Source organism: Salvelinus sp. IW2-2015, linkage group LG4p (assembly GCF_002910315.2).
Source record: "Salvelinus sp. IW2-2015 linkage group LG4p, ASM291031v2, whole genome shotgun sequence".
Lineage (NCBI taxonomy): Eukaryota > Metazoa > Chordata > Actinopteri > Salmoniformes > Salmonidae > Salvelinus > Salvelinus sp. IW2-2015.
The window spans coordinates 19703236-19730150 of record NC_036841.1 but is presented as its reverse complement, the minus strand read 5'-3'; the positions used below and the strand labels follow the sequence as shown (position 1 = coordinate 19730150).

The 26915-nt window shown below is 43.9% G+C and overlaps 1 protein-coding gene across 2 annotated transcripts; it reads left to right on the top strand.

The window, feature by feature from the left end:
- Positions 1–4735: 4735 nt before the first annotated feature.
- On the top strand, positions 4736–23431 carry LOC111960664 (tumor necrosis factor receptor superfamily member 19). 2 transcript variants are annotated; one of them, XM_023982792.2, is made up of 11 exons: positions 4736–5257; positions 5358–5480; positions 5694–5784; positions 6129–6242; positions 12746–12924; positions 13086–13171; positions 18463–18627; positions 18784–18909; positions 19118–19220; positions 19805–20118; positions 20995–23431. In XM_023982792.2, exons 3-11 carry the CDS (start codon positions 5719–5721, stop codon positions 20997–20999), a joined length of 1158 nt encoding a protein of 385 aa, XP_023838560.1. In that variant the 5' UTR covers positions 4736–5257; positions 5358–5480; positions 5694–5718; the 3' UTR covers positions 21000–23431. The 2 variants fall into 2 exon arrangements, with proteins under 2 accessions (XP_023838560.1, XP_023838559.1); XM_023982791.2 differs by lacking the exon at positions 5358–5480.
- The last annotated feature ends 3484 nt before the right edge of the window (positions 23432–26915 follow it).

Sequence of the window (26915 nt, the reverse complement as noted above, 5' to 3'; positions counted from 1 at the left end):
GGTCTGGAGGAGATCCCTCAGGAGACCATCCGCCACCTCATCAGGAGCATGCCCAGGCGTTGTAGGGAGGTCATACAGGCACGTGGAGACCACACACACTACTGAGCTCATTTTGACTTGTTTTAAGGACATTACATCAAAGTTGGATCAGCCTGTAGTGGTGGTTTTCCACTTTAATTTTGAGTGTGACTCCAAATCCAGACCTCCATGGGTTGATAAATTTGATTTCCATTGATAATTTTTGTGTGATTTTGTTGTCAGCACATTCAACTATGTAAAGAAAAAAGTATTTAATAAGAATATTTCATTCATTCAGATCTAGGATGTGTTATTTTAGTGTTCCCTTTATTTTTTGAGCAGTGTATATGTATTTTTTAAATGCTCTCAATGGCACAGCTGTATAACTGTTTGAGGGCTCATGACAAATCTTTTCAGTCTCTTTAGGGGCAAGAGGCTGTGTGGGTTTGTGTGGACCATGTTAATTCCTTAGTGATGTGGACACCGATGAACTTGATGCTCTCGACCCACTCCACTACAGCCCCATCTATGTGGATGAGGGCGTGCTCACTCGTCCGTTTCCTGTATCCCACAATCAGCTCCTTTGTCTTGCTGACGTTGAAGAGAAGTTGTTGTCCTGGCACCACACGGCCAGGTCTCTGACCTCCTCCCTATAGGCTGCTTCATTGTCATCGGGAATCAGTCCTACCACCATCTTGTCATCAGCAAACTTGATGATGGTATTGGAGTCATTTGCGGCCATGCAGTTGTGGGTGAACAGGGGTACTGGTGGGGACCAAGCACACACCCCTGAGGGGCCCCCGTGTTGATGGTCAGAGTGGGGGATGTGTTGCTGCCTACCCTCACCGCCTGGGGGCGGTACGTCAGGAAGTCCAGGGTCCAGTTGTAGAGGGAGGTGTTCAGTCGCATGGTCCTGAGCTTGGTGATGAGCTTGGAGGAGACTATAGTGTTGTAATCAATGAACAGCATTCTTACATATGTATTCCTTTTGTCCAGGTGGGTGAGGGCAGTGTGGAGTGCAATAGAGATTATGTCATCTGTGGATCTGTTGGAGCGGTATGTGAGTTGGAGTGGGTCCAGTGTGTCTGGGATGAAGGTGTTGATGTGAGCCATGACCAGCCTTTCAAAGCATTTCATAGCTATAGATGGGAGTGCTACAGGGCGATAGTCATTTAGGCAGGTTACCTTGGCGTCTTTGGGCACGGGGACTATGGTAGTCTTCTTGAAACAACTTGGTATTACAGACCGGGTCAGGGATAGGTTTAAAAAGTCAGTGTCAGCTGGTCAGGGCATGCTCTGAGTATGCTGGTCTGAGGTCGTACAGCGAGAAGCATCCGGATTAGTGTCCCGCTCCTTGAAAGTGGCAGCTCTTGCCTTTAGCTCAGTGCGGCTGTTGCCTATGGTACTGTATTCATTCTATAGCTAGAGGACTCCTGCTATCTCCAGGAGTGATAAGCATAATTTGTTTGTCTTTATCTGTTGTGGTCTAGTACTGTCTTTTTGCTAGCTAGGACCATCTCCTTTAAGTGCTGTCTGTCTTCCCAGTGGCCTACTTGGTGTGTGAATTGCTGACTGCTCATAATTTGCAGATTGTTGTTGGCACATCAACCAGGATCAATGGGCAGGGCAATTTGTGAATTGTTTTGGTAATCAGTTACTGTATTAAGGGGAAGTGGTTTCATCTCTTTTCTGAGCTTCTCAGGCTCCATCTCAGTGTGCTTCATTCTATAGTTAGAGGACTCCTGATATCTCCAGGAGTGATAAGTATATCTTTTTTAGTATTTATCTGTTGTGGTCTAGTACTGTCTTTTTGCTAGCTAGGGCCATCTCCTTTAAGTGCTGCCTGTTTTCTCAGTGGCCTACTTGGTGTGTGAACTGCTGAAGCCACTTGCTTCTGCCTCTAACCCTAGGAAACTCTTTTCCACATTCTCCTCCCTCCTTAATCCTCCACCCTCTGTCCCTCCCTCTCCGCAGATTACTTTGTCAACCACTTTGAAAATAATATTGACGACATCCGCTACTCATTCACTCAGCCTATTGAGTCCACATGTCTCACTCACACAGAACTACCCTACGCCTTGACCTCTTTCTCCCCTCTCTCTCCAGATGACATCCTGCGACTAGTGAGGTCTGCAACAGCTAATGGGGATCCTAAGAAAATACTCCCCCGCCAAAATACTCTCATGTCACCCCGATCCTCTGCACACTCCACTGGCTTCCAGTTGAAGCTTGCATCCACTACAAGACCATGGTGCTTACCTATGGAACAGCACAAGGAACTTCCCCTCCCTACCTTCAGGCTATGCTATAAACCCTACACCCCAACCCGAGCACTCCGTTCTGCCACCTCGGGTCTCTTGGCCTTCCCACCCCTATAGGAGGGCAGCTCCCGCTCAGCCCAGTCCAAGCTCTTCTCTGTCCTGGCACCCCAATGGTGGAACCAGCTTCCCCCTGAGGACAGCAGAGCCCTGCCCATCTTCCGAAAACATCTCAAACCTTACCTCTTCAAACAGTATCTTAAATAATCCTCCTCCTCACCACGACTCCTCACCCAAACATTTAACCAGCACTTGCAGTTGACACCCCCGCCCCACCCCACTCCCCCTTCTAGCTCTGACTCTACTGACAGCTACGTTATTGAGGAAAAATGTACTTTCTATGCCTGTGATATGTGGTTGTCCCACCTAGCTATGTTAAGATGAATGGATAACTGTAAGTGGCTCTGGATAAGAGTGTCTGCTAAATGACAAAAATGTTGTTTTTTTTTAAGAAAAAAAGAAAAGGCAAATATATATATATAAGTACGGTCACTGTGGGCACAAAGTTGTTGATGCACTTATTAATGAAGCCCGCAACTGATGTGGTAAACTCTTCAATGTTATCGGATGAATCCTGGAACATATTCCAGTCTGTGCTAGCGAAACAGTCCTGTAGATTAGCATCCGCTTCATCGGACCACTTCCGTATTGAGCATGTCACTGGCACTTACTGTTTGAATATGCCAATAGGCCTAGGCCTGTTTGTTAATGCACCTTTATTAACCAATCACCAGATGCAATTAAAACGTTTTTTTGTCCCAAAGAAAGATACATGGGGTTACAATTTGGGGTTCAAATCAAGTTGCACCATGGTGGCTAAAACCACAATGTATTTATCAAAACATTTTACAATGTGTTAAAAACATCCAGCTTATTTTGGACGTTTCTGTGGATATAATCAAATAAGTGTATTCAAAGTGGTCCCTCACACCTGAGACAAATATAGGCCCAGGCATATACCTGCATGTATTCACTTTAGGGAGCAGATATTTTAGAAAATATGATTTTAAGGTGCAAACCTCTTTAGGTCATGACGAAGAGAATGGTGCGCTAAAATAAACTATCCTACTGCTGAGGAATTCCCATGCATTAAAATATCATGACACTTTATATACACTAGATGGAGACAACGTATAAACCCCAGTCAACAGTCCCACAAAGAGATCATATGACAACATGCATTGAAAACAATGCATTGAAACAACTAAGATGGACAGTTTTATAACTACAGCCTCATAGCAGTGTGTCCACCAGGCTGAGATGAACACATACTTGTAGAGATGAAAGCACCTACAGTTGGTTGCTACACTTTTGTATTGGAAGGAGGTCGTATGCAGAGGAGCGTTGTTTTTCTATTTGTGAATGGCACCATTATATATGTGTGCCATTCATTAAAAAGTCAAGGACTGCAATCTTTTAGTACACAAAAGATATACAACACATAAGAAGTGTGTAGGCATTTTGGGCTTTTCAAATAACTAACTTAATATTTATTGTAATGTATTCAAACTAGAGATATTTGCCAGATACATTATTAGAGAAATTGTACGCGGAGCAACATTCCGCTGTAGAAATACTGTAGTTCCATTATTTGAAATGTGGGGCAATATAATGAAAACATGCAGGAGGCCTACCTCAAGTTTGTACAATCATGACACAAATCTCTAGAATTTATTTACAACATGCCCTAACATGTCTACTAATTGGCTGCTCTGTTTGACTGCAAAATGTTACTCTCCTCTCACTCTGCCTCCCTCTCTCTCTCTGTCTCTCACTCACTCTTTCTCTCTCTCACTGTTTGAGTTCTTCCTATTAAATAGCTTTGAAAACAGAAATGTTAGTAAGCCTAGTTAGGGCAGGAGTATAATTATGATTTTTTGGAAACACTGAAGGCTAGGTCTACGTGAGAAGGGACGCTATTTGTTAAAATTAGCATTAGGCCTTCATGTATTATATTGTAAGGGTTCATAGGTTGTTAATAATTGCATACATTATTTACAGGTCAATTGTAAATTATTATATGGTATTATTGGTCAGGTCAATGTTGTTGCCCTAACAATTTAGGCTTAAGCCACAACATTAATGATTTGACCTATTGTAACAATTTACAAACGTCTATAAACATCTTCTAAACTCTTTATAAGCTGGTTATAAACCCTTTATAAACTCTAAACATAAAGGGTAGCTACTGCAGCCTATCTTATCCAAATTGACCACCATAAAGTAGAGACAGTTTGCTTGCTCTCAGCCTCTTTCAGATTGTTAACTTTATGGCTGGTTTCCTCTCTAAAAGCTGCAGACAGTCGGCCCGACCAATCCCAGAACAGCAAAGTGACGTCATGGCATCTGCAGCTCATTGAGATGAAAGGGAATGTTGAGGGCTGTGCTCAACTTCAAACCCAAGCTTGGCATCAAACAGCGAGCCCTCAGATAAACCAAACAAACAGACCGGGGATCGCACAGAGGGAGGCGGCCCTGGAAGTGGAATAACAACACAACCAGATCTCGACGCCTTGCACTTTGCAAACTCTTTGCATTTCTACTTTAATGATCCCTCTGTCTTGCATGCAATTCTATCGAATTGTGAGGTTATTGTCATGCGATCATAATGACCTGTTTGTAGCGCTAGTGTCCGCCCTGTGATTGCGCTTTGATGTAGGCCTAGAGGCCGATCAGAGATCAGATTACATGCTTTAGATCGCAGCCATCCCCTGCCTTTGATCTCCACGCTGATTTTGTCTTCAATCCGGGGATTCCTCTGGACTGGAGCAGCGCAGCCGGGCAGAGAGCACATCGCATGGCTGGAATGGTCTGGAGCCCTATGCAGAACGCATAGGAGTGGATATCTGTCTGAAACTACACTCATTCAGCCAGGGAAAGAACGACTAAAGAACCGATCAGACTACAGCAGCACATCCCAGGTAAAACGTACAGAGGGCTGCAGTTGTTTTGTAGCCTATATGATTTTGAGACATTCAACAAACTGAAACTATTAACATAAATGTTTTGACTTTTGATAAGATAATTCTGTCATAGCCCTGGCCGGTTTTGACGCATGATGTCGCATCATTGTCCTCGCTGAATATATCAACTATCTCATCAAAAACATTGTTACAATGTTCCAACATAGTTGTTACAAAACCGGTATGTTGTGTTTATGTTGTGATTGGTCACTATGTCTACCTGTTTGGAGGAAAGTGGCTGAGAACAAATATGTACCTACTCATGATTATTGTGCTAATTTTCACTGGCTTTTTGACACCAATCCAAGGTTCCACAATATTCCTTTATGTTTTTTTGTTGTTGTTGAACAGAGTAGAAATTCACATCTTCATTCTATATCTCTCTCTTTTCCAGACTCATTCCACAGTAGCCCCTCAAAATGGCCTGGATGTTTGGTCACACCTGGTTACTTCTACTGATATTTCATGTAATATACTCATCTCTGGTAAGTGCTCTGCATTGAATTTACCCAACTAGTGTGATATCAGGCTTTTGACAGGCCATTTATAGTCTGATCTGTGATCTGTAATGTCCAAGGAATAATAGCCTTTGTAACAGTCTCCATTCTAAGTTACTGTTGTCAGATCTGGCAGGACATCAATGTGTGGACGGACAGATATAGTAGTCTACATGGTTTGAGGAGTAAAAGCCAGTGGGTGAAATAGTAGCACTATTGTAGTGGGATTACGCCCGCTCTGGACTCGGTTCACATTATCTCTTACTGATGAAAGGCATGATGAAACGCAGGAATCCCTAGCTGCTCAGTATTAAATTATTATTCCCTCTCAGGTTCCTGTAACGGCAGAGGAGGAGACCAGTGAATGCAGGGAACAGGAGTACAAGGATCAGCTCGGGAACTGTAAACCCTGCAAACAGTGCGACGCGGGACAGGAGCTATCAAAGGTCTGAAGCCTAGTAATGTACCCTATATAGACAGTAAAACTTAGACATCAACACATTATGTTCTCCTTAAGAGTGCCCTTAAATGTACTGCACTTTACATACAGACTTAAAAAATATGTAGGAAATGTAGTCCAGATGATTACACCTCAGTTGAACAAGTTTATAGCATGTTTCATCACAGTTGAAAGGAAAACTTGATCTATAAAAATGAAAGAGAGTGAAACTATGATACAACTGGATACTAACAGATCACTTAAATCATGTTGGAACTTCAGAAACCTGAATAACCTCTGGATAAGATATACACTTGGTAAAAAAAATACACCGCTTTTTTTCGTGAAAGACCTGCGTTCATCAATAGAATGGATTCCAGTGAATATTATCCAGGGGACTGAGGTTATTTATGACTTCCTCTGTTTCATGGAGAAAAGGGCCAAATGGCTTTTGTAGAACACCGACCGCTCTTTAATCAGTCACACCCATACTTCGACCCTCTGTTGCTGAATGGATTCCATTGTTTTCCCCCAAGTTCCCTGACCAAGTTATTGTCTCCAATGTTTGAAGGAAACCATGCATAAACTTGCTGTACAGTGAGAGGGGAATGCCTTTTATCACTATTCTTGCCAAAGGCATGGTGCTCTGTGTGGGCTGTGTAGAAACGGGTTGGAAGGCCATGAGCAAAGTTAGTTTAGCAATGCTTTTCCTCCTACCACTTCAACATGTGCTCAGCTAAGCACAGGTAAAAACCTTCCATCTTATACTAAATTGCCCTCTCGTAACATCTGTTGCACACATACATTTCTACCAGGTTGCCTTTTATCTTGTTACACACAGACATGCAGTCAGTGGTGGTACGCTTCAGTGGGCCCCATGTTTCTCTGCCAGTTCAACAGTCATGAATGCTAGACACCCTGGGGGTCCTGGTTAATAATTGGCTGCCTCATTCATTCTAAGTGGTAGCGGGAAGCCATCTCACAGTGGAGGGAGGCTCTAATAAGGCTGTGTGGTTGCCATAGCAACATATGGAATGTGATTATACCATCTTCTGGATGTCTGCCTGTATTGTTGTAAAGAAAAATCACAAACATCAATTAGCTCTTCCTTCAGGGAACCACCAAAGCATCAGGGAAGTCTTTTATTAAAATGATCTAATATTTGTCATTTTCATCAACTTACATTATGTTAACAACTTTCCTCTTCTTCTGACGAGTAGTAAGAGATATCGGACCAATGTGCAGCGTGGTAAGTGTCCATTTTAATATAAAAATGAACACTACAAAAATACAAAATAACAAAGTGAAAGAACAAACGAAAATCGAAACAGTCCCGTATGGTGCAAACACAGACACAGGAAACAACCACCCACAAAACACAATAGACAACAGGCTACCTAAATATGGCTCCCAATCAGAGACAACGACTGACACCTGCCTCTGATCTGAGAACCATACTAGGCCAAAAACATAGAAAAAGCAACATAGAATGCCCACCCCAACTCACGCCCTGACCAAACTAAATAAAGACATAAAAAGGAACTAAGGTCAGAACGTGACACTCCTGACTGACGGGCGGCTCAGGCGGCTCCTGACTGACGGGCGGCTCAGGCGGCTCCTGACTGACGGGGGCTCAGGCGGCTCCTGACTGACGGGCGGCTCAGACAGACGGGCGGCTCAGGACAGACGGGCGGCTCAGCAGGACAGGACAGGGCGGATCAGGCGGCTCAGGACAGACGGGCGGATCAGGCGGCTCAGGACAGACGGGCGGATCAGGCGGCTCAGGACAGAGGCGGCAGCGGCTCAGGACAGGCGGCCGGCTAGGACAGGCGGCCGCTCAGGACAGCGGCGGCTCAGCGGCTAGGACAGACGGCTCAGGCGGCTCAGGACAGACGGCAGCTCAGGACAGACGGGCGGCTCCGGCGGCTCAGGACAGACGGGCGGATCAGGCGGCTCAGGACAGACGGGCGGCGATCAGGCGGCTCAGGACAGACGGGCGGATCAGGCGGCTCAGGACGACGGCGATCAGGCGGTCAGGACAGACGGCCGTTTCAGGCGGCTCAGGACAGGCGGCCGGCTCAGGCGGCTCAGGACAGGCGGCCGGCTCAGGCGGCTCAGGACAGACGGCCGGCTCAGGCGGCTCAGGACAGACGGCGGCTCAGGCGGCTCAGGACAGACGGGCGGCTCAGGCGGCTCAGGACAGACGCGCAGCTCAGGACAGATGGGCGGCTCAGGACAGACGGGCGGCTCCGGCGGCTCAGAACAGACGGGCTCTGGAGGGTCCTGACTGGAGGGAGACTCTGGATCGTCCGGACTGGAGGGGCACACAGGAGACTTGGTTCTTAGAAAAGGCACAGTACTCACCAGGCTGGAGAGATCTACTGGAGGCCTGGTCCTTGGAGGAGGCACAGGATAGACCGGTCCGTGGAGGCGCAGGTCTCGAACTAACATCGTGCGCTTCTCAGCATAACACGGTGCTGCCCGGACCACCTCTCTCCACGGAAAGCACGGGGAGTTGGCTCAGGTCTCCTACCTGACTTAACCACACTCCCCCTGTGCCCCCCAATAGATTTTTGGGGCTGCCTCTCGTCCCAGCCGCGCTGCCGTGCTGCCTCCTCATACCAACGCTGCTCAGCTTTCGCTGCCTCCAGCTCTGCCTTGGGGCGGCGATATTCCCCAGCCTGTGCCCAGGGTTCCTTTCCATCCAGAATCTCCTCCCATGTCCATGAGTCCAGAACTCGCTGCTGCCCGATACCATGCTGCTTGGTCCTTTTTTGGTGGGTGGTTCTGTAACGACTTTCCTCTTCTTCTGACGAGGAGTAAGAGATATCGGACAATGCTGCAGCGTGGTAAGTGTCCATTTTAATATAAAAACTGAACACTACAAAAATACAAAATAACAAAGTGAAAGAACAAACGAAAATCGAAACAGTCCCGTATGGTACAGACACAGGAAACAACCACCCACAAAACACAATAGACAACAGGCTACCTAAATATGGCTCCCAATCAGAGACAACGACTGACACCTGCCTCTGATTGAGAACCATACTAGGCCAAACACATAGAAATAGAACAACAGAACAAAACATAGAAAAAACAACATAGAATGCCCACCCCAACTCACGCCCTGACCAAACTAAAATAAAGACATAAAAAAGGAACTAAGGTCAGAACGTGACACATAACTTATTAGCTAGCAAGTGTTGCTTTGTTTTTTGTCCTCATATCAAACATACATACTGTTAAGAACTACATTCCTTCCCCCTTAAATCTGAACTCAGCCCCTTTGGAGTCACCATAAAGTAGGTAACCCCCCCAGGCTGTAAATTCAGCCACCAGTGGTTTCAAATGACAGAGATAGCTAATATACGATTCACTCTGACCCAAGTGGTCTCAACAACAATCTTGATTAATGTTTTGACCAGGGCCCTGGAACTTGGAGAACGAACAGAGGATGGTATTTAACAAGCTTCCTGACTTTGAGGGTCAGATTGTTGCGAGCTCTTCTGAGAATCACACAACTCTCACTTGTGCACAGGTTTATTTCTATTAAATCCTCGAAAATTACAGAAGTCCTCGCCTTGTCTTTCATCCAGCATTTCGTCACATTTGCACAAATCTACGATTCCAAACAATATATACATACAGTACATACAGTACACACAGTACATACAGTACACATAGTACATACAGTACACACAGGAGTGACTGCCCCACATATAGTGCATGCAAGCTGGGAGCTGCATTAAGCCACTGGCAAAGAGGCAACATGTCTTTGATTTGTAGACACTAGACATTGAAAGAGTGTGGCAGTGTGTGGAGAACATTAGATGGCACACTGCATTAACAAACTCATATTGTTTTACGAACTCATTCATTACTGGATCAGATGACTGGCCCCCCTAGAGACTCTTGTGATTCCCTCCTGATCTCTGAACTATCTCCCGGTCTGAATATGCTTTAACCCCACCCAGCCAGCTCTCTCTCTCTTCCCTCCACACAGCTCTACCTCTGTGCTGTTTTGCTTGACATTCTCACCAAAAACTAGATCTGGAGATAGGAGTAAAATGAGACTTGTAAGCACTGGCTTTTGTGCTCACTTTTTAGGCTAGATCATCCTAAACCCATGGAAGTAATGACGCACTTGAAAGCTAATTTACCTATACCCAATTAGCTCCATTTAAATGAGACAGTAGCATTATGTGATTCCTGGCTGCATCCAAAGATGGGATACCTTGACAGCATCTTTATTGTAAAAAAAAAGAAGGTGTTTCCATCCAATTACCAGAGACAAAGGACTGAATTAGATCATTCCTGGATGTTACAGCTCTGCCTGGGTGGAGAGGGGACAAGTTGGCTGAGTGCTCCTTTTATTCTGTGCCCTGGCCTGTGTACATGGCAGCCCCATCCACTGCCATGCAGTGCCACATGGACAGTGTGCCAGCGCCCAGCTTTGTGGGGATCAATCCTCTTAAGGCCCCTTCATCTGGAGTTGGACGACGCTCCTCTGTCCAAAACCACTCTAAACAGCTCTGCTCTGACTGCTTTGCAGCAGCTAGCCTTCCATGGCGTGCACAAGGAGAAACCCAGGCTCCACGGTTCACCATCCTCCATGAATCAAAATTGTAACTTTATTTCCTTCTCTCCGTTGTCATCATCTCCCTTCCCTCTTTCTCTCTCGCTCTGTCTCTCATCTTTCCACTGTTCCCTGCTCTGCTGGTGTGAAGGTCCTTATATGGAGAGCACACAACAACAGCTGCAGCCCTGTCATAGCCTTCCTCCGGCCAGAGCCAAGGTCCAATGTCGTCTCATATGTGTTTAGCTGAAATGGCTAAATTCCTCTATCTTCTGCCCCGACTCTGTGGGGCCATCACGGGATCCCATCTTTGCCTCGCTTTTTAAATTTTTCTTAGCCAGTCTGCCCACATTTTGGTGCGACTGCATGCCCAGGYGGTGAAACATGACAAGGTCAAGGAGAGAAGTGCCCTGTTTGAATCTCACCTTCACGTTAATGATATATGAGCCCCCCCCCCATCAATCAGCCTGGTCTGGGAATGCAGTGTGGCAACAGTGGTTTAATAGTGGACGGGGGCAGCTGCTGCAGATAACACAATGACTGATGTCATTCCAGCACGGTCCTTTTACTTGGCGTGGGATGCGATGATCAGCAGAAATGTAAATGTTCCTGTGACCATAGGAAAACAAGGTTGTCAGCCTCATGAATAGGAATTGCATTAACATTAGACTTACTACATACACCCCATTATATATTTTTTGACAAAACAGAATAGGCTATATTCTCTTGTCCCCATTTTATGAGGTGTACCCATTAATCCAATAGTAAACAGATATACTCATGTTATATAGATAATATATACAGGGTGATAATACTGTATATCTAATATGGGTCCAGTAATATTTTCCATCTTAGATTCGCTATAGAGGTTTAAGCCTGACAACTAAGCTGATTCCATATTAGATCACTCATTCAGTAATAGATGCTGTGCTTTTTAAGTGCAGTACCYATTGTAGGACCAGGAGAGGTATTCAACTTTTTACTCTTGGGCACCTCTCCATAATCCCTGCCCCGTATCTAACTGAAGCGTTGCCTACATACACTGGCCTCTCTATCACCAGGGCACTCACTGAGTTGTCCCAGAATGACCAGTCATACATAAACCCAGCAATAAACTTGCAATAATACAACAGTGGTTGTCCCCGAGGGCCTTTATCTTTGAAATACCCGGCCATTCTGGGGTCCTGTTGCGGAAGGTTACGTATTGATTCTGAGAGTCGGGGAGATTATTGCCAGTGTAAGATGTTACCTTATGATCTTGGAAGCCAAGATCATTCTTTAATTTTAGACACCCTGGTCATCCTCCACATACAACACCCTTTCTGCCAGTCACATTCTGTTAAAGATCCCCAAAGAACACACATCCCTGGGTCGCTCCTCTTTTTAGTTCGCTGCAGCTAGCGACTGGAACGAGCTGAAACAAATACTCAAACTGGACAGTTTTATATCATTCTCCTCATTCAAAGACTCAATCATGGACACTCTTACTGACAGTTGTGGCTGCTTTGTGTGATGTATTGTTGTCTCTACCTTCTTGATCTTTGTGCTGTTGACTGTGCCCAATAATATTTGTACCGTGTTTTGTTGCTACCATGTTGTGTTGCTACCATGCTGTGTTGTCATGTGTTGCTGCTTTGCTATGTTGTTGTCTTAAGTCTCTCTTTATGTAGTGTTGTGTTGTCTCTCTTGTTGTGATGTGTGTTTTGTCCTATAGTTATATTGTATTTTTTATCCCAGGCCCCCGTCCCCACAGGATGCCTTTTGCCTTTTGGTAGGCCGTCATTGTAAATAAGAATTTGTTCTTAACTGACTTGCCTAGTTAAATAAAGGTTAAATAAAAATAAATAAATAAAGTCCACATTCAGAGCCTTTTTCCAGCTGCCCCCAGCCCCACCTCTCACCCAGGGGATTTCTCCTGTTAATCCCTCCAGGAATGTGGCTTTGGTTACGGAGAGGATGCCCGGTGTGTGCCCTGCAGAAGCAACCGCTACAAAGAGGACCGGAGCCTGCAGAAGTGCAAGCCCTGCCTGGACTGTGGCCTGAACAACCGCTTCCAGAAGGGCAACTGTTCCACCACCAGAAATGCTGTGTGCGGAGACTGTCTGCCTGGGTGAGGGAAGAGCTTAATCACGTACAACAACTACTCTACTTCTACTACCAGTGTACTACTACTCTGTTACTATAGATAAATGGTCAAAGTATTGGTTCGTTACTGCACACAATCAATTAAACAGATTTCATAATAATCCAATGCTATGTTATGTTTAACAGGTTTTACAGGAAAACTAAGCTGAGTGGATTCCAAGATATGGAGTGCATACCATGTGGGGACCCTCCACCTCCATATGAACCACACTGTGAGGACTTACTTTCTCTTCCTTTACTAGAAGTTGTGTAACATCAGAAGAGCCTCTGAGGAAAAGTTCTCATTAAATTGAACCATTCACATCAGGCCAAGGAATGTAGCCAGGGAAATTATAGGCAAAATAAGGAATATTCGTAGCTTGAATGAGAAGTTGAGAACATCATTAATTAAAACTATTGAACTCCAGGCTAAAAGTACAGCCAAGACCCCAAAAACATGTCAGGCCATAATGCCATAACAAAGCACATACCTTCATCTGAAACATGCCAGCACAAGGCCCTTAGAGTAATCAGAACCACAACCCCAATGGGTGGAGAAAATCACTGTTCATTCAGTAAATTCTCATTGAGCCAGCCAACTATGTTTTATGCCCAAATAAATGCTTAGTTTTACAAGCAGGCCCATAAATGTTGAAATGGATACTGCTAGCAAAATAGTCAGTCTTGCCAGAACTGGATTATTTTAGCTGTGACAATAAGACCCACTATCATCGCTCCATTCTCAGCGAAAACCTCTTAAGTAAAAGCCTCCATCCACATATTTCAAGACAAAAAGGAGCTGCAATGTTTCGAAATAATAGTGTGGAAATGATTGCATCACATCATGCTTCTTTAGTTAGGTCTTGAATGAAATAAGAGAGTGTAGTGTCACATCATGTACAGTAAAATTCTTAAACTTTGTAGTGTAATTTGCTAGCATGTATCCACAGAGGTCTATTAAGCATTTCTTAAAGGGTTTTTTGTTCACAAAGCAGCGGATTGAATTCCAGTAGGCCACTACTACATCTCATTAGCCACCTTTTTCCGGCCATTACCAGTGATTAAGTATAACCTTATGATTTTTGTCACTCACACAGAGAGAGTGGGCTAGCTAACTTATACCTTTGGTGAATCAGTGTGACTTCCTGATGCTTGTGGAGGCCGCAGCTGTTCCTTGAGAAGGTTTGGCAGCGTGTGTGTATCCAGCTAGGTCTAGCACCCCTCTGTTAGATAAATGAAAACGTCTCCAGGATATCAGACAACTTGAACTCACAAACTGAGTTTACATTTGCTCTTTCTGGAGATGGAAAAAAAATCTACTTACATTTAGTATGTAACTCTGTGTCACACCCTCAATATGAGCTTGTTTTACTACTACCATTTTTGGATAGGACAATAAATATTTATTTTCAAGCAATAACTGTAAGGCATGCAGTATTTGTCTAGATATAGTCTACATATGACTAAACCATATGAAATCCTGAACATGGGCCTTGGGACATCTAAGTTATGCATGTCTGTATGTTTGGCTGGCTGTCTGGCTTGCCATTTTGATTGCAGAAGCCCATTAATCAAAATGGCCATTGTCTCCCAGAGAGAGCAAAGCTGGTAGTTACGACAGGGAGTCTTCCAAATGTTTGAAAGTCTTGAACTCTCTTCCTCTAGTGTTATCTTGTGGAGGGTGGTGAAAACTTAAAGGGCAGATCATTATAATAGGCTACACTGGCCCGGGGCGAAGCTGCAGCTGTGCAGGGAGGCCGCTTTTGGAGGAGGCCGTAAATCTTAATGCACTTCAGTCTCCTGGACAGTTTCTGGGGCAGAGTAAAAATTAGATTGTGTTTTATGGATTCCTTCAGTCGCTTTAATGTATTTCATCTGCAGGAGTTTTGTCTGTGTCACGGTAGAGCTGTAAAAGTTGTCTGGAGAGAGGCCGACCGTAGCACCCCCCAATCCCCAGCTCCAGAACCGTTTCGCCATTTTTACTCATTCCAAAACAGATTTACGCCAAGGTCATATGGGAATTTAGTYCGTTTTTTTCAATTACCAAACCAATAATCATTGCTTCTTATTTAAGATGGAAGCTTAACAGTCAGAGAAATATTTTTAGACACTTGTATCTCAAACCAGGATTTCACAGCATACACAAAAGGAAGTCAGTCCAATTTTGTTTGAAGCAAAATGCACACTCTTATCACCTCTTCATGCAACTGTAACACTTTTCCTAGAGATAGGGCCTGTGGTCAGTGCTACTCAAGACCCTAAAAATCATGACCCGAATGATATCCATCCTCATTTCTCTCAACTTGTTACATTCAGACAACTTTATCTCAGTATTTAATTTCTTCTACTTCTACTTTCCTAACTTCAAAGGTCCGTCCATGTCATGTCTCCTTCTTTTACTGACTGTAAAAAAGTAGTGTTAGCAGCATGCACAAAGTTATCTAGATTGAGTTGAAAACCAACACAAGCCAAATGAGAGCGGTCAACCCTTAAAATCAACTCCACCAAAACAAAGTCACTCAAGAGCCAATCAGGACTCCCGAGTGGCGCAGCGGTCTAAGGCACTGCCTCTCGGTGCAAGAGGCGTCATTAGAGTCCCTGGTTTGAATCCAGGCTGTATCACATTCGGCCGGGATTGGGAGTCCCTTAGGGCGGCACACAATTGTCCCAGCGTTGTCTGGGATTGTCCGGGGTAGGCCGTCATTGAAAATAAGAATTTGTTCTTAACTGACTTGCCTAGATAAAGGTTAAATAAAAAATGTTTTGAAGAATTGACATGAGTAAAGTGTTTATGCTCAGAGCAGCAAAGCGCCTCACCACTGCCGTAATCTAGTATCCATTTAAATGTATAAACCCACAACCCCATGGCAATGCTAGTTTTTTTTTCTTGCAACACTAAAAGGGGTGTTGGCTGTATTTATGATAGGAAAGTCTGTTTAGTCAAAAATACAAACTCTTGGTTGTGGAGGGCTCATACCTCTTTGGCAATGGGAAGTAATTCCAGTTTCACAGGTGATGAATGTGGATGGGGTCACCATTAGTTTTCAGAAGGGGCCATTCATACTTCCCACTGGGCAAAAACTGGTTAAATCAATGTTGTTTCCACATCATTTCAACCAAAACAATTCACATGATGATGTTGAATCAACCTGGAAAACCGGTAGGATTTGAAAAAAGTAATCAACATAAGAAAATGTCTGATTTCTTAACCTAAATCTAATGACAAGGTGAATTTTTTGTTGATTTCATATTGAATTCACGTTAGTTGACTACTCAATCAAATGTAAATCAAAACTAGACATTGAACTAGACGTCTGTGCCAGTGGGTTGGTGGTTCCCTGTCTTTTTGTGGCCTGTCATACACAAGGCCATGGCTTTAAGTTTGGCATTCTCAAAAGTCAACAGGGAGAGAGGAGAACATGTATCAAAACAAGCAGTTTATTGGCAGAGTGCGGTGGGTTGATACGATCGGCAGGTGAGGTCTCCTCAATGGGCCAGCCTTAATCTGTGTTTGCTGCAGCTGTCTGGGAGTGATAAGGGCTGCCACTGGGCTGGGGGTGTGGGGGAGACAGCTGTCTGGGAGTGATAAGGGCTGCCACTGGGCTGGGGGTGTGGGGGAGACAGCTGGCTGCGGAGGGGAGTGGGGAGGGCTGGCTGGATCAGAGGCGGGACGGCCATGACATGGAGTTTCAACAACTGTACAGTGGAAGAAAAAGTCTGAGAGGTTTTCTGCACCATGGTGAGAAAATTATGTACCTTGCTTGTGTAAGCATGGGTGTAGGTGTTGTCAAATCTTTCAGCAAGTAATTTTGGGTTACTTTGATAGAGGACTTTCCAAAAGATGGATAGGAATACCATTCAAAGATTTTCTTTGAAGTTGTTWGATTTAGTGGAGAATGTTACCGTATCCTCACAAAATCATCTCAACATATATCAAGTTATATTCCGCTATATAAACTGTCTCGTGTAATTTATGTATTTGCCTTGATCTGAGCAGTGCACTCCTGTCAAAACTGTTAGAAAATGGCACTTGGTTTCTGTCATAACAGTTTTGAAGACCTATCTCCCCTGAAACGTCCTAATCTTGTTTTAAYAAGCCATTATCACCTGTTTGTTTACAATGTATATTTAAATGTGACCGGGTCACACTGAAATTTTAAGCTTCACCGGCAGTTTGGGATTTTTTTCTTCCTCAGATGGAATGTACAAATACCCTTATCCCCTATCCTCTATCCCGATGGAATATAAAACCTTTTCCAAGGCTAAAGTAATGTTTACATTGCATAACAAAGGACTCTTGAATTTGAAAAGACCAAACCCACTTTGTTTTATGATTAATGTACTAAAAAGCAAACAGCGATTGAAGGGGCCTATTGAAAAATATTTTTCAAACAAAAAAGATATTAAACAGATCTCACATAATCACAATTTTTTTTTATAGGGGGCGGGTAGCCAGTCACTTTGTCATAGTAGGCGTAGTATTACTTTAGGTATTTTGTTTGCTCTCTATRTAAACCTACACATCAACTATGCACAGCTCTTGACTCACTTTGAATTCTATAAGAATGTAATTGTGATGAGGGAGAGTAATATTTATCCTAAAATGTTAAATCACAGATAATACAATCATACTTCTGTTGCTTTTTGAAATAATATCAGTTTACCTTGTGACTAGACATCCGTCATGTACCAAATATTCCTTGCTTTTTTGAGGAATTAAGTAGATAGTTATATCCGATAAAGAATCATTACAATTACATTTTAGTCATTGAACCTTAATTTAGCATAAGAGATTGTATCTAATTTGTTATGACATCTGGCACATTAAGCCCGATGTTCCATATCTGTGGGAAAGTGTTTAATGAGAAGCTGTCGTCTAGGCCAGGCTCCTTAATTGTGAGAGTGTGTGAACAGTTTGGCGTTGGGATCCTAGACAATGGCAGCAGTTGCAGTCATGGGATAAACACACATACACTCACAACCACACACCAGGCTTGTTTCAAACGTCTGGCCAGACTACACAGACATAATGACGGGGCTGTATGACTGGCATGAGAGGGCCTTGGGGTAGGGGGATGAATGACGTAATAACTCATCCTCCGGAGGGACGGGGGGGGGGGGGGAATCTACTCCAGACATTCTCCTTTGAGCCTGGTCTCCTTGGAGGACTCAGTGGGTCAAAGACAGCTACTACATGCCAGTAATAAACATAGACCTAGAATGGACACAATTCAGGTGTAGAAAAATACTTGTTTTCAATATGGCCAGATTGCACTACCAAGGTCAGACAAAGACATGACACAGTCGACTCTAAAATATAGTTGTTTTAAAACTATACAATTTAAATGTTTTATTTAATTAAACTTTTTACAACTTCTACAGTAATTTACCATGTTATTATGTCAGAAGACCTGCAGTGGTGACATTTGATGATCATATTGACCGTCTCTCTCTCTCCCCGTCTCTCTCTCTGACCGTCTCTCTCTCTCTCTCTCTCCCCTCGTCTCTATCTCTGCCCCTGCAGGTAGCGGGCGGGTGAACCTGGTTCCCATCCCACCGGTGGTGACCAGTCCTCGGGACATGGCTCTGGCAGCAGTCATCTGTAGCGCTCTGGCCACCGTGCTGCTGGCCCTGCTCATCCTCTGTGTCATCTACTTCAAGAGACAGCTGCTGGAGAAGAAGCCCAGCGGTGAGTGACCAACTTGAATTTGAAAGAAGTCATTACAATGGTGTGGAAATCTCAGTGTAGCATTGGGACCAACAGGTGGCTTTGCTATTGAAATATAGCAGCTGCTACCTTGCACTTGTTTGGTGTCTCCATTATGAAAGTGTATTTTTGCTTCAGCATCTCTAAGGTCCCAGGATGGTCTGTACAGTGGAGCAGAGTTGTCGTGCCTGGACCGACGGAAGCTCCATGACTTCCCTCAGCGCCCATGCTGTCAGTGTCACCACGGGCCAGGCCACACCTGTGGTAGGTCCTATTACTGGTGGGCTTCTACAAGCACATCACTCTTTATGACCCTTGGTTCTCAAGCCGGTCACTCTGTCAAGTGGTATGGAGTCTTTGACTTTATCACTATGGTACTGGCATTACTGTACGCTGAGGCTTATTGGCCAGGTCATCCATGCGTTCTAATGGTTGGCGGTCGGTCACACGGTTATTACTGTGTGATTTCCAGGCCCAGTGCACCTGATCCCCTCCCTGTGCTGTGATGAAATCTGCAGTCTGGGCCGGAGCAGAGACACCAGCCCCCTCCAGTCCCAGATCAGCCTCAACGAGGGGTGAGGACCATGACACAACACCACTCACCTCCACTCAAAACCATCAACCAACATTAATTAACCTCCAATCAACATCACTTAACATTGTTCAACACCATACACCATCATAATTCATCAACAACAATCACCATCTGTTTTAGTACATGGATGCCCAGATATGACAGTCAGAAGAACCAGTAACAAACACAGCAACTGATATTGTTTGACATCATGTCTCCTGGAATCCCAGAAAGACCTAGAAGTGTAGACAGACAGACAGACAGACAGACAGAGAGACACAGACAGACAGACAGACAGACAGACAGACAGACAGACAGACAGACAGACAGACAGACAGACAGACAGAACCATTGCTGTGGTGGATAATGTTTGCAAAACCAAACAACATTCCTTTACACACCTCTGGTTCAGAACAGGAAGAGAAACGCAGACAAGGCCAACAACAGTCTTGTTATGGTGTTAACTTTGGGTCTGTTTGGGAGATTACTGTCAGAGAAGTGCCTCCTTGGGACTGTGGTTGGATCATTATTGCTGGGAATGGGAGAGATTTATGCTGCTGACACAGCCTCCATTTTCCCCTACAGATGCTGCAGAAACCCCTGTGAGGAGAACGTCCTGGCCTATCTGAAAGCCCATGCAGAGCCCTGCATCTCCAGAGAGGCTGGCGAGACATGGCCACTCATGCAGAACCCCGGCTGTGTCGAGAGCTTGGGATCGCCCCGCTGCAACCCAGAACCCACAGAGAGGTGCGATGTGGAGGAAGAGGGCGAGGAGAAAGAGGAAGAGGGGTGCACGTTAAGTGAGGACACACAGGAGAAGCCAACTGATCAGAGCCAGGAGAAGACTGGTGCCCTGACAGAGGTCCTCCTTCCAAAGCAGCAGCCATCTTCACTGGAAGGTCAGTGGTGTCTTGCTGTACTGTATGACCTTTAATGCAGACACAGACAGAATGGTCCTCTGTGTACATACAGTTTGAAATTGAGCGATGCTTGGTATATAACATACTTAAAATGCTCACTTACTGTAGGGTAAGCTTTCCCAGTAATTATACATGATCCAAGCCAATGAGCGATTAACAAACTCAGTAACATACTATTCTTCACTGTGTTAAGAAAAGGGGAAAGTATGCAAGTGCAAACACAATTAAGCTCAGGAAACTAAAGGCCTTAGGTAAACTATGCCATGAAAGGAATGTGCTGTAAAGAAACATCACTGCTTCTCCTTCCCCTCAAAAACTATTTAGAATTCTTCTGCATAGCAGGTTCCCACCGGATTAATATGAAATGGAACCAATAAGAAATGGTCGTTCATTAAAACAGATACACGCTATTTATGGAAAAAGCTTCAGTGTATCTGCCAAATGGAGCTTCAGAGCCAGAGCAGACTGCCTGAACTGATGGAATCCAGTGAGTGGGAATGAGCTCAGACCAGAGCAGCAGAAGCCCCAGCAAAACAGTGATGTAGAAAGTTACAACACAGAGGCTACAACACAGAGGTGTCAGGACAGAGAAGACATTCTGTGTCCTAACAGCCTAGTTCAACACACACACACACACTTATTTTACCATAACTGTTGCACACCCTTTGATCGGCAGGGACAGTGGTGTCCATGGAAACTGGAAGCAAAGATAGGGCCAGACCGCAATCCTAGCCGATCTTTCTGATGTTGTGCGAAGGGATATTGTTTTAACTGACTCGGTCCCTGCCTGGCCTGTGTTAGGTAGATAGATTACTAATGACCGTGTGTGCTTTTCTCCACTCTTTCTTTTTCCAGGATGACATGGATTTAGTTGGCTCGTGTTCCACCCTTGAACCACCCTGGACCGGAAAACAGTCCAGAAAGATCCCGTTTCAGATTACATTAGCCCACACACCAATTTCAAAATAGTGTGTGGCACACAATCTCTTTCAAGCGGCTTGTGACCCACGGCCTTCCGTCACGCATCTGAAGCGACTATGTAAATAAATGCAAACAAAAGCACTTCACTGTAAAATAAAGCACAAGAGCAGAGACAGAAAATAAATCTATGCACAACGCGATGTTGCCGGGCCAGAGGCTGATATAATGAAGTTCAAATGATGACAAAATKACTGTTGACTGGTACAAAGTAAATAGAAGCCATCCCCTTTGTGTCTGATGTCTGCTTAAGAATGTCTTACATCTACTTATGTAGGTGACTAGCAGCAACAGTATCACAGATCTGGCAGATCTGGACATACCCAAATCTAACTGCCTGTAGCTCAGGCCCTGAAGCAAGGATATGCATTTTCTTGGTACCATTTGAAAGGAAACACTTTGGAGTTTGTGGAAATGTGAAAGGATTGTAGGAGAATATAACACATTAGATCTGGTAAAAGATAATACAAAGACAAAACCAACTTTTGTTTTTGTAATTTTTTTTGTACCATGATCTTTGAAATGCAGAGAAAGCCCATAATGTATTATTCCAGCCCAGGTGTAATTTTGATTTTGGCCACTAGATGGCAGCAGTGTACCTGCAACGTTTTAGACTGATCCAATGAACCATTGCATTTCTGTTCAAAATGTTGTATCAAGACTGCCCAAATGTGCCTAATTTGTTTATTAATAACTTTTCATGTTTAAAACTGTGCACTCTCCTCAAACAATAGCATGGTATTCTTTCACTGTAATAGCTACTGTAAATTGGACAGTGCAGTTAGATTAACAAGAATTTAAGCTTTCTGCCAATATCAGATATGTCTATGTCCTGGGAAATGTTCTTGTTACTTACAATCTTATGCTAATCGCATTAGCCTACGTTAGCGCAACTGTCCCACAGGGTACCCACCGATCTTGAAGAACAATGAGGAATGTTTGTGTGTGATATCAAATTGGTTGTAGATAGATTGGTTGTAAAATAGAAAATAGGTTGTAAAATAATCAATAATCATTGGTTGTAAAATAGAAAATAGGTCAATATTTTTGTAATGTAGACATGACTGACTAGTGACAAATATGCCTGTTATTTTCAGTTGCAGTATTGGTGGTTGTTTATAATTTTTATACACTTCCACAATTAACTTTAATTTGATATAATTGTCCATATTTGTAAATAAACCACTTCAACAAGACAAACTATGCGATCTTGATTGTTGTTCAAATATCTCTAGTGAATAGCACTGAAATGGCCCATCTTAAATCCTACACCAATGGCAACAGACAACCTGCAATCATCACTACATCACACATACTACATTCACTTCAATATACAGTGGGGTCTCTTTCTGAAACTCAAGATATCACTTCCCCCAAAATAATATGATTGGATTTGGTTCAAAACAAGATACATACAAGTAATGAAAATAAAGCTTCCATTAGCGATTTCATATTTAGGACATTATTCATGGCTCTGTGCGATGTACAATAGGCCTACATGTGGTTACAGCTACCCAGCTCGCTCCTTTTGATAGCATGTTCACACCTTGATTAACCATCTGAAGTAAGTCCCACCTTGCCGGGTGATGTCCAAGGTCTGATATCAGTTCTAGGCAAGTAAAGCTCCCGAGTAGTGCAGCAGTCTAAGGCACCACTACAGACCCTGGTTCGATCCCGGGCTGTATCACAACCAGCTGTGACTAGGAGTCCCATAGGGCAGCGCACAATTGGCCCAGCATCGTCGGGGTTAAGGGAGGGTTTGGCCGGGTTAGGCCGTCATTATAAAAAAAAATAACAATTTGTTCTTAACTGACTTACCTAGTTAAATATAGGTTAAATTAAAAAAATTAAAAAGGACATTGTATGGTGAGCAGCTGCAACCTCAGCCCCTAGTAATTACAGTCAGAATCTGTTGAAACAGATGCAACAGCTGGTAATACTTGATTCAGCTAGTCGTCACAGTCTGGGTCGTGCTCTGTGTGAATTAAACAGAAGTCCCTCAAATCTCTGATTCACAACACCTAAGAGTCACACTATCCTTCCTTCTCTGTCCATAACCTCCCCTCTCTCCATAACAGGAACACTTAGACAAAACAGAGGGAGCAGATTTCCTTTAAGTCAAAACACAGGCAAAATGACAGGAATAGCAGGTGTTGTATTTGTCCCCTCTGATCTGAACAGGAAATAACAATGAACTGCTCATACTTTTTCAGAAAATTATATTCAACGCTCACATATTGTTGTACCAGATATGAGTATTTTCTCTTCCCTAAATCTATGGGCAGATTTTACAAATAAAAATAATGTCTACATACTTCAACTTATCTATTTATATGGACATTGGAACAGATGCTTCAAACTTACATTCTCAAAGTGCTGAAGATTATATTGCACAATGATGCAATATTCTGAATTACAGAATGTACTTTTAGTGCTTTCCATAATTGATATCCATCAATGACAAACATTTGTGAAAGACAGTATGGTATATTACATGTGGTATATGCACAGATCTGCAAAAACTTCATGAACCACGTAGAACTTTTGGTTGACCTAAATCACTAAATACTAAACTGAACAAAAATATAAACGCAACATGTAATGTCTTGGTCCTATGTTCCATGAGCTGAAATAAAAATAGCCCAGAAATGTTCCATACGCACAAAAAGCTTATTTCTCTCATATTTTGTGCACAAATGTGTTTACATCCCTGTTAGTGAGCATTTCTCCTTTCAAATCAAATCAAATGTATTTATATAGCCCTTCGTACATCAGCTGATATCTCAAAGTGCTGTACAGAAACCCAGCCTAAAACCCCAAACAGCAAGCAATGCAGGTGTAGAAGCACGGTGGCTAGGAAAAACTCCCTAGAAAGGCCAAAACCTAGGAAGAAACCTAGAGAGGAACCAGGCTATGAGGGGTGGCCAGTCCTCTTCTGGCTGTGCTGGGTGGAGATTATAACAGAACATGGCCAAGATGTTCAAATGTTCATAAATGACCAACGTGATCAAATAATAATAATAATAATAATAATAATAATAATCACAGTTGTCGAGGGTGCAGCACCTCAGGAGTAAATGTCAGTTGGCTTTTCATAGCCGATCATTAAGAGTATCTCTACCGCTCCTCGGTCTCTAGAGAGTTGAAAACAGCAGGTCTGGGACAGGTAGCACGTCCGGTGAACAGGTCAGGGTTCCATTGCCGCAGGCAGAACAGTTCAGAACAGTTCCTTTGCCAAGATAAGCCATCCATCTGACAGGTGTGGCATATCAATAAACGGATTAAACACCAGGATCATTACATAAGTGCACCTTGTGCTGGGGACAATAAAAGGCCACTCTAAAATGTGAAGTTTTGTCACACAACACAATGCCCCACGTCTCAAGTTTTGAGGGAGTGTGCAATTGGTATGCTGACTGCAGGAATGTCCACCAGAGCTATTGCCAGAGAATTTAATGTTAATTTCTCTACCATAAGATGCCTCCAACGTCCTTTTAGAGACATCCAGTACATCCAACCGGCCTCACAACCTCAGACCACGTGTAACCACGCCAGTCCAGGACCTCCACATCCGGCTTCTTCACCTGCAGGATTGTCTGAGACCAGCCACCCGGACAACTGATGAAACTGTGGGTTTGCACAACCAAAGAATTTCYGCACAAACTGTCAGAAACKGTCTCAGGGAAGCTCAACTGCGTGCTCGTCGTCCTCACCAGGTTCTTGACCTGACTGCAAGTTGGCATCGTAACCAACTTCAGTGGGCAAATGCTCACCTTCGATGGCCACTGGCATGCTGGAGAAGTGTGCTCTTCACGGATGAATCCCGGGATCAACTGTACCGGGCAGATGGCAGACAGCAGGGCCCTTTGATGGCGGTGGGGTTAGGGTATGGGCAGGCATAAGCTATGGACAACGAACACAATTGTATTTTATCGATGGCAATTTGAATGCAGAGAGATACCATGACGAGATCCTGAGGCCCATTGTCGTGCCATTCATCCGCCACCATCACTTCATGGTTCAGCATGATAACGCACAGCCCCATGCCGCGAGGATCTGTACACAATTCCTGGAAGCTGAAAATGTCCCAGTTCTTCCATGGCCTGCATATTCACCAGACATGTCACTCATTGAGCATGTTTGGGATGCCCTGGATCAACGTGTATGACAGCTTGTTCCAGTTCCCACCAATATCCATCAACTTCGCACAGCCATTGAAGAGGAGTGGGAAAACATTCCACAGGGCACAATCAACAGCCTGATCAACTCTATGCAAAGGAGATATGTCGCACTGCATGAGGCAAATGGTGTTCACACCAGATACTTACTGGTTTTCTGATCCACGCTCCTACCTTTTTTTAAGGTATCTGTGACCAACAGATGCTTATCTGTATTCCCAGTCATGCGAAATCCATAGATTAGGGCCCAATGAATTTATTTAAATTGACTGATTTCTTTATATGAACTGTGACTCAGCAAAATCTTTGAAATTGTTGCATGATGCATTAATATTGTTGTTCAGTGTAAATAGCTAGAATACAAAAATTGTATAAAAAAGAAACATATGTTTACAGTGACTGCATTTGAAAGGATTAGTAATCAATTGTGGTGGGCCGTCTCTGCAGCATCCCTGTGTCACAAAGATACAGACAGTGATTGAGCAGATTGCCCTCTAAAAAGGTTTATATGCTGTCACTGTGAAGTAAAACACTTACAATGAATTGAAGTTGAACACCCGAGTTAGAATTCAAAAGCAGAATGTTCAGTTAAATAAGATATAGCCTATGGCCTGTAGCGGATGTCAGCTAACATGGAGCCAATTCTATAAAATACAAGATTACAGAGAATTGTATTAATGTACCTTTAAAGTTATCCTCAAGAGTAAACACTCCTAAGCTCTCATTTGTTGTTTCACCACTGCAACAGTACAAACTTCAAAAGGTGTAATATTTTGAGGGGGTAGAGTGTCTTTATACACACACATATAATCTCCTAGCTGGCCTACTGTAGGGCAGATATAGCTCCAGTATGTTTCTAACAGGCCATTCGGAGCAGCTCTGGGAATATGTGTCTGTGTTATGAGAGTGTCTGGTAGCTCATGCACGGAGCGCACACTCTCTTCACAATTCCGCTCCACTCTCACTTTGAAGTCAGTTCATTTCCCCCTTGTGTTGCTGCCAATGTAAATAGGCACTCCCCCCTCCTTCCTGCATGGGTCACCTCCAACACACATACACAATAGACGGGCACTAAAAATAAAATATAGATACTATTTTTTATCAAAATACAGCAACAAACACTTGCATTTACAACCACATGCAAACGGCTCCTATATTAAACACACACACCCATACACACTCATATTCATGCATGCATTCCCACGCGCACACATACAGAGCAGAGAATTCACCTCTGAGAAGTTCCCTTCCTAAAACTGGCTGAGCAGGTGGAAACTGAGCCCTGAGTCAGCCTGGCCCGCAGTAAACTGGCTGCCTCCCACACCGGAGCCTTGCATGAGAAACAGACTAGGGTTCATCTTCCCCTTTACCCAGCAGTCAGAGGCACCACCACCACCCAGCCCATGGGCTATTGGGTGATAGGCTTCACCCTGGCCCTCCATCCATCACAACAGATAGGTAGGGATCCCAACCACAGCACAGCCACAAGGCCTCTGAACCAAGGTAATTCTAAACCCACATGAAGGAGATGGTTTTCAGGCTCTCGTATTATAGGGGTTTAATAAAAACTAGATCATGCTTGATGTTCTGCTTCGTGTATGCACAATGCCGTCGGGGGTA